The following is a 12681-nucleotide window of genomic DNA, read 5'->3' as shown; positions in this document are numbered from 1 at the left end:
CAGTAAATAATATGGTGCAAATAGTGTTTAGGAATAGGCATTTGGCACAGCTTTCTCCTTGTGTAAGTAATAAGAGAGTTTTCTGAAATGGGGAAGAATGTGGGACTGTATTCATTGTGTTTTCCCTTTGCCAGAATACATACCTACAGTGTGTCCAGAGTTTGTATTTTTTAGTGCATCCAGATGGCAACATGCAAGTGCAAGAAGTAAAGATAGTGCTCTGAAAATCTTATGGTAAAAGCAGAGATAAAATTGAAAAGCCTGAGAGCCACAGGAAAAGCAGAACATTGCTCACTTCATCTCTGCATATTCTCTTCTGATACCTGCATGAGCTGTGATACCACCTTGGGCTTCCTTGCAAATGAGTGGTGATGAAAGGGATGAGTACAAAAACCTCAGCAGCAGCTAAGAATTTGGTTTTCAAAGCAGCTGTGGAATTTAAGGTGCTACTTTGCCTCCCACTGCTCGTGGCTACCCCTGTGCAGAGAGAGCTGTTCCAGGACAAATGTTCAAGTCCTTTGTTAATTGGCTATAAGGAGGGTTGTTTTGAATTGTATTTTTGTGCCCAAAGAAAGGATGGTTTCAAAAATATTGGTTTTTTGAAAAGGCAACAGAACATGTATTCCCAATTGTCTACTTCATAACAATCATAAATTCCATATGAAAGCATGATTAATGAATTCTGAGTAAAGGGAGAGGATCTGGGGAGAACACTTTTAAAACCTGTAAAATAAACCTTTATATTTCTATGAAAGTCTAATTAAATTGCTGTTTACACAAAATATGTGTCTGAAATAACAGCCTCTTTGGAATACAATGAAATGTGAACCTGATACCTTATTCCATCAGCTGATTGGAAATACCATGCACAGTGATTTCACCATATTTTTGAAAATGAAGAATGATTTCCATTGTTTTTTATGCAAGTAAAGTCTAGAAGGAAAGAAAAAATATGTACCTGAACATGCCTTACAGGAGCCTCAAAGCTATGTCCCAAGTCCTGGTGCTTTTTTTGGTGGACTCTAGGGAAAAATGATAGTATTCAGATGTTCTGGTGAGCTAGAGAACAGCAGTTCTCCAGGATTTGTGTGGGAAGGGGCAGCAAGTTTTAGGTCAAATCAATTTGGAGGCTGCATATAGTGCGTGGCATTTATATAAAGCAAGCTCAAGGCTGAATGCAGCATTCAAGTTGTAAAATGAATGTAGAATGGGTAAAAAACCCCTGCAATTACTTCAGCGATGATCCATTCAGGTTAAGAATTTTCATCTTTGCTGTTGCCATAGCAATCTGTTCCCCTGTCACTACCACATTAAAAATCCATTCTGTAAAACTGTTGTTGCCAATATTGAACACATAACAGACAAAAACATTTTTTTAATAGCTTAGGTTCAACACGAAGAAGACCTAGATCTTAAAAAGATGTATACATTCTTTAAAAAGAAGATTAGTATTTCCATAATTCATTGCAGGAACACAATATTTGTGCTGCAGTGTTGATGTCAGTATAAAATAATTTGCAAATAATCCAGCAATGCAGTGTCAGTTGAGCTCAAATAATTGAACTGTTCAGCTGAGATACAACAAACCCATATGTTCCCGAGTTAAACTCTTATTTTGGTAACGTGCTATAGAACTGTGTGTCTCTTTAACCTTCTGTTACTGGTTGAGTCTGATTCTCTTCAGTGATTGACTGGAGTGATTTTACTTGTCCTGGTGTAATTCTGGAATGGGAGGACAGTTATGTCCCCTAACAGCTTTACATCTCTGATCTAATCTTAAACTGCTCATGGACACAAGTTCTGCAATGAGTTTGTACAGATAATGGATCATAGCAATAAGTCTTTAAGCATTTGTTAGTACACCTAAAGGAGGGGGGAAAGCAATTTATAATTCAAAGTGAACACAGCAATGGTTTGACAAAGGTATGTACCCAAGCTGAGTAAAATGCAAATATTTTTCAATGAGATACAAGATCTAGATACATACATATGTATGTGTGTGTGTATTCATTCAGGACTGAAAGGCAGAAGCTTACTTAAATCACAAATAGTCCTAGATTTAAAAACTCGGGCATTGACTAAATAACTCATAACATAACGCTGGGAACTGAATGGACAGCCCTTACTCTGATCACTGATAATGTAGGACTTGGTTTCTGCTGCAGCATCCTTTTGTCCTCTGACCATCTCTACACTTCATCCTTTGAATTCTTATCCTCTGTCCATGCCATGCTTCTTTGTGTCACTTTTTATGTCTTCCACTTGCTGCTCTCCCCACACACTTCCACCCCTCAGTTGTCTTTGAGAGCCTTTATCCAGGGATGGTGTTGGTTTATTTATTAATCATAGGAGGTTCACAGAATATGCTGAGTTGGAAGGGACCCACAAGGATCAATCAGTGAATCCAACTCCTGTTGGTTACTCCTGTAGTTACAATGCAAGGCATTAATAGAAATGATGGCAATAAGTGATCTTTTTAAACTGCACTTGGCAATATCTCCTACATTTTTCATTTTCTTTTGGTCGAATGGGATGAACTGGTTTGTTTTTGATTGTTTGTTTATTTTAGAGGTTTCTTTCCCTTTCCTTTTTTCTTTCTTCTTTTTGCTTTTAATGCAACTATGTCCTCTTGGGGGCTTCTTTGACTTTTATGGTCCTTTCTCATTAAAATGCTTGGAGCTGTAAATGTAGAAATAAGAAACTCATTTATCTCTACAAAAGTGCTGCTATTCAGCACTCATAATATAATCTTTTAAATTATTGTTTCTGCTTGTATCAATAAATTCATACAAAATGCTTAAAGGTCAAACATTGCCAGAAAAATATCTTTTCAGCTTGTTAATTAGAGGTTTATAAGAACCAGCTTCCTCTTTGGATAAACTGGAAAAGAAGGAGAAAAGAAAAAAGAGTCCATGGATAAATACCTTGGACTTCACTGTGTGGTGAAAGAAATCTCATTTAGGACAGTAGGAAAATATAGATCTTACTTGTGATAAGCTTTCTGTAGCATGAGTTGGAAAGTTCACTTTGGTATTTACCCTAAAAAATCCGATTCTGGGCTGAATTGATTACAGCTCATGCTAATATTAAGCAGAAGCTATGATAAGTCTAATAAATGCCCACAGCAGCAGGTGGCAGCTCCATTCCTCCTTCTCCCCAGACTGCAGTAGTTCATGTTATTTTTGCCCATGTGTGAGGCTGTGATAGGGCAGACAGGGAATGAAGTTGTTCAGGCAGATCCTTCCCAATGTTTTTAGTCCATGTGTCACCCTGTAAGGAAACTGTGGCAGAAATCCCCCCTTCTGCCCCTCACCCTGCTGCCAGAACCTTTATTTCTAAAGGAAAGTGTAATTTACTTGTTTTATCATCCATGGATGAAAATGCTGCTCTCTCTGCCCCCTTTCCCTATTCTCTTGGCTTGAGACAGAATTTTAATGGAGTCTATTTTTCCATGGATAATCCAGGGTACTGGTAATCCATGAGCACTCAAGAAAAATTGTCTTGCATGTTTATAACTGTTCAGCTCTCCTTGTTTCAGTCAGGCAAATCTTTTTCAAATGTTAATCTTTGCTGAATATGCAACATCACACCCCCAAATGTCTCTGACAGGAGTAGCAGAGGTAAAAATATAACTGCTGTAGGAGAAGTTTATTAAGAATATTCTGCTTGAATACACTTGTTATTTCTTATCAAACACTGGAGACAGAATGAAATAGACTGTTTTGCCACTCTGGGTGAGGTCTGAGGAGAACATACCAGCGTGGATGTGACACAGTTTCACTTTCCTTGAGCTGATTATGTTATACTTTCCTTTCTACTGACAAATTTCATTACCAGATTGGGGTAATAATGGCATATTTTATCTTGCTGGCTGTGATCCAAACCCTTGGTTTAGAGCAGAGTTAAATTTAGAGGAATTCAGTTGAATCTATATTTTTCTCCATACTAGCTATTTCTAACAGCCTGATAAGATTTTGTGTTCGGTGACTAAGTGTCTCTTGCTGTTATAATGACAATCATCTGCTCACTCACATTGCTGTGTCATCCCAACAGCAATAACAAAGTGCTAGATTGAAGTTACAAAACCTTGCCTTAAGAATATTGGCCAGTTAACCAAAGTAGGAACTTCTGTTTGGAAGCTGTGGCTTCCCCATCTCTGGAAGTGTCCAAGGCCATAATGGATGGGGCTTGGAGCAACCTGGTCTGGTGGAAAGTGTCCCTGCCCGTGCTGGGGGGTGAAATTGGGTGATCTTTAAAGTCCCTTCCAATCCAAGCCATTCCACGATTCTGTGAATTGAAATCGGGGATGAAAGATGTTGAATGGGAAAAGTTAGCTGTCTTCTTTCCACACATGACCCAATCATAAATTTATAAGCTATCTGTTTATCCCGTCCTATCTTAAATAAACTTTGAATAAATTTGGTACACAACTAAGGAAAGGGTGAGTAACAATAATAAACATGGGTAGTAATAGATGTTGTGTTGGCCAAATGGGTGTCAGCTGAATGTGGTGTGGCAGTGTGCTCTAGTAGATTTATAGGCAGTTTTCCATTTTAATAATTCAGTATTTACTATTTCCTGAGGCACAGCAAATATCTCTTTGTGACCCTGGCCACCATGAAATGCATCATTGTACCAATGCACATCACTGAGCTGCATTTCAGATCTCTTCTGAAAACAGCCTGGTGCCACGGCAGCTGGGAAGGGAGAAGGAGCTGGAAGGGAGCTGCTGGCTCGGAGAGATTCTGTCTGGGAAAGCTTTGCAATTGTTTTAAGCTGTGTTCAAATGTTTTTCTTCCCACAGACTTTGGGAACTCTCACTGCAGTGCCCATTAAGGTTCCTCAGGTCAGCTCCTTGCAGAGGTTGGCAGGACAAGGACCAGCAGTGCTACCTCAGGTACAAAATACGGTTCCAAAGAGGGGGTTGTGTCATTTTGTACATATTCTCTGCTCCTGTCTACTGCCCAGGCCTGGGTGCACACTGATGGGTTTTTCTTCAGTTCATGAAAAAAAGATTTCTTCTGGGAGCATATTGATATCACAATGAAAAGCTATAAAATGTCACGTAGATTCATTGTGGAAGAACAAAATACATATGGTGGAATGGAACTTTGTGCTTTAAAGTTGAATCACAAATCACAGAAGTGAAAATCTATAATTCTGTAATTAAAAGAACGGGTGGAAGTGTTAACCTTCCTGTTCAAGATTTAACCCCATGTTCTGTTTCACTGACTTATTTGCCTTGTCTACCCAATATAAAATTTTGGCCCAGCTGACCCAGGTGCCAGACCGAGGAAAGATTCTCTGGGTAAGAGTGAAAGGAAAGTTGCACTCACTGGTTTTTAAAATGTTTAAAATTATCTTCTTTTCTGAACACCCTTCACTGTTTCTATAACTATGCACTTTATTCCCCATTTCAGCCCTCTTTCTCAAAACTTTTGGATGTTATTTTCAACAAGTGTTTTGCTGCAATTCTATGATTTGCTCTTCACATGAATGATTATTAAGTATTAATATATTTCTCTCATTGTGGCCCTTAGAACTCTATTTTTCATATATGAACACTAGAAAAGTGCTGAAGTTGATGATACATATTCTTCCTATTGTTCCTTTATTTTTTTAAATTTATTTTTAGTGGCAGAATCTAGTAGAAAATCTGTGAACTAAATTTACTTGGAGGAAGAAATATTTCCAATACAAAGTTCTTAAATTCCCTCTTTAAATTACATTTCGTGGAAGGCAGAGTTGTGAACATAAAGTGAGGTTATAGTTTTCTTATCAAGTTCAAGACTTTGCTTTTCAGTTGTTCTTACAACATAATAACATTTTGATTTCTGCCATTTTAGGGTGTGAAAGATGAGCAGATTGCTCCTGAAAATAGATGAGGTTCAAGAGCAGCTGAAAGACCTGTAACAGGGCCTAAATTATCATTCAGGTTGTGTTTCAGCAGTGGTGCTGGCATTGCAAATGCTGCACTTCGAGAAGTACCAATGCCCTATGCTTTTGTTAAATAGAAAAACTTTCATTCAGTGCTAGATTAAAATTTGAAGAATTGAAAAAAGCAAAGGAAGCTGATTTCCTCAGCTTTTTGAAGGGAACACATCCTTTCTGTCTTGCTGTTTAGGTCATGGCAGTATTTTTGTTTGTATTCCACTTTGTTTCACTCCCTTCCTGGTACAGCTTCCATTGCAGAGCTGCTTATGCAATCATATTTAATACTAATGAGCTACCAGTGCTTTCTTGGCTGCCCTGTTCACTGACTTTTCTACTTAGTGAATATTTCATATAGGTAGAATGGGCAATAACTGCCTAGCAATCTCACCTCTGAAAAACTAGAAATGAAGTAGGCAGCTGTATGTACGACCATATTATCTCGGGTATGTCTTATGCCCTGAGTTTTTTCTGGCTTTTTCACAGGCCTGCAATGGGGCAGCTTCTTCAGCAACAGCCTGTCCCATTTCCATGCCAGTCCTCCTTTGTGCTTCTCCATGGTCCACATGTTCCTCTCCCCCTCCAGGCTCACAGAGAAATTAAAAATTTCCATATAGTTTCCTAGTGGGGAACTCTCTCCATCCATCAAACACCCCTCCTTTGTGCTCAGTGTCTTCAGAGGTACCAGGTTTTCTACATGGGGAAAGTTTGGCTCCTAATTAAGCCATCAGATGTCTTGAAAATAGATTTAATGTAGCCATGGAGCAGAGGGGTGCAAAGCTCATTAGCTGGATGCAGGTGACCTGGGAGGCCACTGTAAGTCTGCAGCACCGTGTCACTGTGAGGGCTGTCCTTTGTGAGAACTGTAGGGTGAGTGCACAGATCCAGGAAAACTGGAAACTTCAGATGGAAATATAAAAATTCCAGGAAGCAAGGCCATGTGGATACCATGCAGGTGTTATGGTAAAAACCATCTCCTGCTTCTTCCTTGTAGTGTTGTGAAAACAAGCACCTAATTATTTTGGAAATTAGGAGGTGTATATTATCTTCCAGTAGGAGGTGGAAATCATGCATAATTAAATCCTGTCACAGTCCATGTCCTCAGCTGTTTTTTCATCAGGCTTGGTCACAGACCAGGCTGGCCACTGACCTCCTTTTGTCCCCGTGGGTGACAGGCAAGGCCCCATACCCTGCTCTGAGTTACTGGCACAATCCTGCCATTCTAGCACTGACTTTTGGAGAGGGAAATTCCCGTCTCCCAAGCCTACCAAAAAGTTTGAGTCCAGCTGGGTTTGGCATCTGCTAAAACCTTTCCTTTGTTTGCCCATGTAGCAGCAAATTGCTCAGACAGCAGAACCATATTCATCCCTCCTCTACCAAGAATTTGGAGTATTTCACAGGGAATGAAAGCAGTGCTGTGTCCAGACTCAGATGTTATCTGTGGCTCAGTCTTGTTCTGGAAGGGATGGAACCTTCCCTGATCTCCAGCTCTGCCCAGTTGTGACAATGACAAAACCAGAGCAGCAGAGGCTTCTGTGCCCCAGCAGTGCTTTTATTCAAGCAGGTGTGTCCAGGGGTAGTCCAAGTGCAGTGGCAGCTACAGCTGCACTCTCCCAATCTTTTGGGCTGCATAGACAGCTTCTCTGCAGGCCTCTGGAGGAGTGGGAGGCGTGGGTGGAGCCCCTTTGGGATTCCTGCCATTTTAGGAACCTACTTATGTGGGATTCATCCTCTGGGAGTGGCTTTCCTCTAAGGTGGACAGATTGCACTTCTGTCTCAGGTGCACGTAGATAACTGGGAAAAATCCAAGTCAGTGTCTGCATTCCTGGCAGCACACCAACTGCTTGCTGGCATTTCTCATTTTGGCCAGTCTCATTATTTCTTTGGGATTTCAGATTCCCTTTAGATTTACAGGTAGGCATATATATTACCAGGCTGGCTGGACAGAAAGAGGGGACTCCTCCATTTTGAGGGTCCTCATCATGTCTACAGGGGTTTGATATACTTGACACTTTTGTGCTCCTCATCTTGAAAGCCTCTTTTGATTTACCCCTATGCAGTCAAGCAAAACCATACCACACTAGTAAACCAAGGCATTTAACAAGAGTTACATAAGATAATGCATACAGCTCCCTCATTTTCCACACTTGTACAGATACTTGTCATTTGTTTTGTTCATTTGAATGGGTTTATGATACGACCCCCTGGGAGCTTTTCCATCTGGGGAACAAAGTTTCAAAATTTGCACATTCACAAATGGCAGCAAAATTCCATCACTTAGAACTGCTAATTAAGTGGTGAGCAAACAAACATTACTTACAAGTTCTTTGCACAATACAAACAATATTTTTCAGGCATTCATTATTTGCCAAAACAAGCTTCTTTAGCAGACATTTGTTCTTCGTATTTTTTTTCTTCCCAGAATATGAAGTTATTTTTGCTTTCATCAAATAAATGAGCTGTGATGTTTGAGAAGCTAATTCCAGATAGTCTTCCTCTTCTTACTTTGGTCTTTGAGGTTTCCAGCTGAGTGAGATGCTTTGAAGCTGCAGACTCTCCACTGCACTCTAAGAAGAAAATCCTAGAGGTCCTCTGCTTAAACACTGTAGTACTCCTGAGCTATTCCTCTTCTTTATGGCACCATCTGCTCTAAGGAGGGGTTGGCATTCTGTCAGGTTGAGTTTCAATTTCCAGCTGCAGAGCAAATATTCTCTCTATTTTGAACTGGTTTACAGACAAATATAAGTTGCACTGTAGCCACCTGGAGGTACACGTGAAGCATTATTTTCTGTTCTTCAACAGGAAAATTTTAAATGAAAAGGTAAAGATATTAAAATAAACCTCTTGTTTTGTTGAAAACTTATGTTACTCCATGTCAAATGCTGCTTTGTGGAGTAGCAGCAAATGAGAGGGTAAGAAATCTCCCCTCTCTCCAGTGCTGCCATTTGTATCCATGTGAAAGGTGTGACTTCTGATCCATGTCTGGCCTGGATCTGGGCTATGCTGTGTCTCTGAGCCTCAAGGCCAGTTGTACAAGCTTGCATTAGAACTCTGGGTGAATAGCAGTGGGCAGGAAGGCTTTCCTTTTTTGCATGATTTCAGTAAAGGCTCAGAGTAGCTAGCTATGCTGCTGTCTGAGCCTTCGTTTTCATCTCCTCGTATCTCAGCATTTTGTGTGCTTCCATCTTGCTTATGCTGTCAGCAGACAGAAATTATTTTTGTCCTTACTTTTATTATTATTATTATTGTCTTTCTTTTTTGATTTTAGCCAGTAAATGAGTTGGGGCTGGTCAAATCATCATAGTGTGATGTTATTATTGTCTAGAAGCAGGAAAAGCTCTTAAAGCCATGGACAGTACAAGGGAGTGATATCCATGGTCTCTAATGTGACACCAGACTTTGAGTCCAGTGAATTCCAGCTGTGTGGATTAGTTCAGAGCTTGCCTAAGGAAGAGTATGGACAGGAGGAAAGCAGACAGCTCTTCTCTTATTTGTGCCTAAGGGTTCATGGACACTAAATTGAAGGAAGTTAATCATAGATGAGTATCTGTGAGAGAAGCAAGCTAACTTGTAATGCTGAAAAGAGTGGAAATGGAAGTAAGTTATTGACTGGTTCATATAATCACAGCCTATCTTTTATATTCCCTTTGTAATCCTAAACAATAAGGATTAATTTTTTTCCTCAGAGGGACAAAGATAACTGCATGTTCAAGGACAGAATTGTTGTGCAGAAGGTAAAAAAAATTAAAATCCTTGTCATCTTCAACCTCTACTTATTTTTTGAATAATACTGATTTTTATTTGCTGGTTTAATGGTAGTCTCCCCCCTTTGCAAATGGAAAAGATCCACTTAATGAATCGATTCAATAGTGGCAGTGCCAAACCAAAAAATATAGGCAGAAAATACACAATCCAGCAAAAACCAGTGAAGTTCCTGAAAAAATACATTTTTGTGTTTGTTGGGTTTTGACTGCTATAGTTGGCAGAGGAGGGGGAAAGAAAAACCAAAAGGCTTTTGGTTTTGGGGTGCAATTAGGATTAGGCAAAAACACTTTGAGAGCAAAACAGGCTCAAAACTTTAAAGATATAAAGAAAAAAAATATTAACAGAATCAAAAGAGGATAATGAGAACTAAAATAAACCTTTAGAACACCTTTTCCACTCCATCCCCAGCCCTTCTTTCCTTCCCACTGACAGTGCAGGGAGAGAAAACATGGGGTTTTAGTCAGTTTGTCACTTCTAAAATCTTTCTTGAGTTCACTTAGGGAGAAGAGTCTCTTCTGTTATGTCATGGGATCCTTCTCACGGGAGACAGTTCTCTGTGAACTTCTCCAGCATGGTTCTAATTTTCACAAGTAGCAGTCCCACCCAACCTGCTGTAACCTGAGTCCCTCCCACGGGCAAAACAGTCTTCCTGAACTACAGGGATGCGTCATTTCAGTTCATGGGGTGTTGTTTTTTAAGGATGAGTTGTTCTAATTTGGCAGCAAGGATTCTCTTTCTCTATCTTCTCTCTCTCTGTTCAAGTTTCCCACTAAATCACAGCTTTTCAGCATCCACGTGCTCCAGCACGAGCACCTTTCCTCACAGGCTGCGGGACCTCTGCATCCCCCCATGCCCTTCATGAATTACAGGGAAAAAACAATTTGTTGTATTACAGTCCTCACCACAGCTTGCAGTGGAATTTCAGCTCCAACATGGGAGCACCTCATCCCTCTCCCTCTTTTCACCGACCTGAGTGTCACCATGTTGTTCTCCTCACCTTTTCATTTTCTCAGATTTGGGAGAGAATTGGTGTCCGTAGGTTTGTTCTCAAGGTCTATCAGTTGAGAAGGTCTCACAGGGTTTTGCAGTGCTGAAAGGCTGATTGAGTGTGGGCTCCACACTGGGACACACTCATTGCTGTGGTGCTCATGGCAGGCATCCTTCAGTGCCTCTCTTCATGCAGGGTGCTGAAAAGGAAAAGCTGCTGCTGCTGCTGCTCTTCTGTTGTCAGCACAGCTGGCTGAGCGTGGCTAAGCAAGCAGAATTCTCTGCAAGCCATGCTGAGATGGCGTGGCAGCTCCTGGCCCCGCGGCAGCCGTCTCCCCACTCCTCAAATGAAGAAAGAGGAATTGTACACGCTTTTTCTTTCTTAAATGTGTCACCACAGAGGCCTCACTAACTATGTTAACTGGCTTAGCAGCATGTCTGTTTTCAGAGCCAGCCTGCGATTGGTTTTGCCAGGCATGGAGGAAGCTTCTAGCAGCTTCCCACAGAAAAATCACTTTCGTGGCTGGATTCTTCCCTGCTCACCAAAAAATCAAGCCATGCAAAACCAACACAGTGTTCAAAGCATTGATAACGTTTTTAATAAAGAACTCCCACCTGACTGCCGTATGCCAACATCCACAAAAAGCAGAGCTGGCAGATTCCCACTCAAAACTTCCATTTCTGTAGTATCAAGCAAAGCTGAAGGAGAAGAAAAACTAAATTAAATTGTTTTGTTCTTGAAAACCGCCCAGGAGTTCTATTAGCTGTGTGTCACCTTTACACTGAAGTTAGCTGTCCATGACTAGCAATTGAAATACCAAATCATGGCAGGTTCACAGCACCTGGGAGATGCCTGATGGAGTGTGTGCAATTTGAACACATGTCAAAGTCACAACAGTGACTCCTGGGCTGTGCTGTGTGTAAGCTGAGAGACCAGGGCTTGTTTCGAGGGGCTTGTTGCAGTTCTGGCCTTGCTGAAGTCTGCTCAGTTTTGATATTGGTTTTGATCAGATTAAGGTTTTTTCCCTGCTCTGTTCCATCCAGAGTGGCAGGATTGAAAATGTGTGCTGGAGCAGCTCCTTGGGTTTTGCCCTGCATTTCACACTGTCCTTCTGTAGGTTCACAGGCTAATATTCCAGGGATATGCTAAAGAGAGGGTTATGTTGTATGGGATTCACTGATTCTGGGTCATCTTGCCTGGGCTTTCTGCAATGAAGAATAACTTCTTTTTTCGTGTAGCCCCATCAAGGGGAAGGAAGAAAGGAAAGAAATTTTCCCTGTGGAAAAAAAATAAACTATGTTTATCTTGACAGTGGTCTTAGACCAGGCTGAAGATAATAGGAGCTTATCAGGAAAGGAACTAAAAATGAACCAAGCTGCAAATACTTGTATTTGAGTGAGTGGGGCAACCTGGATTTTAGGGAGTGTCATTGCTGTAAAGTTAAGCAGATTTTTTTTTTTTTGCATAATTTTTGCTGATTAAAAAAAAAGAGGCAGGGAGTCAGTCCTCAGCTGGCATAAATAGACACAGCTTTACTGAAGTCAGTGTGCATCTGTTCATTCTGGTGAAGGATATGATTACCCCATACTGCACTCATTTCATCAGCCATTGCTAATGTTTTCTGTGTAATCCTCTAACGTTTTCAAGAATGAAAGCTCTGGCTGCTGCTCCCAGCACTTTGCCTCTGTGACATATGAATTGTGCCAAATTCATTTTGAGTTTTTGTTTTTAAGCTCTGAATACAAGAGTGAAGTGAAAATAAAGTGTGAATAATGGTCTTTCTCTCAAAGGCAATGTGATACTGCGTTGAGCTGGAAAACTTCCTTTCATACAGATCAGCCCTGCTAGAACGAAGGGCTGATGGATGCTGAGCATGATCCAGCTGATATCTGATACAGAGGAAGGGGAGGGCTCCTCAGTGCTGCTGACAAAGCTACAACAAGATCCAAGAACTGGAAGCTGAAGTTAGGCAAATTCAGCTATTTGCAATAAAATGC

The 12681-nt window shown here is 40.7% G+C and overlaps 1 protein-coding gene across 1 annotated transcript in view; it reads left to right on the top strand.

Annotated features, from left to right (window-relative positions):
• PHF21B (PHD finger protein 21B) overlaps positions 1-12681 on the top strand; it is a 153194-nt gene that overhangs the window by 103699 nt on the left and 36814 nt on the right. The window contains exon 4 of the mRNA XM_063395272.1: positions 4805-4897. Coding sequence (XP_063251342.1) covers positions 4805-4897 — 93 coding nt within the window. The remainder of the gene's footprint in view (positions 1-4804; positions 4898-12681) is intronic.

The sequence above is a fragment of the Prinia subflava genome, chromosome 4 (genome assembly GCF_021018805.1).
Source record: "Prinia subflava isolate CZ2003 ecotype Zambia chromosome 4, Cam_Psub_1.2, whole genome shotgun sequence".
NCBI classification, from domain to species: domain Eukaryota; kingdom Metazoa; phylum Chordata; class Aves; order Passeriformes; family Cisticolidae; genus Prinia; species Prinia subflava.
Note: the sequence above shows the minus strand (reverse complement) of the source record. Positions and strands in the feature narration are given on the sequence as shown.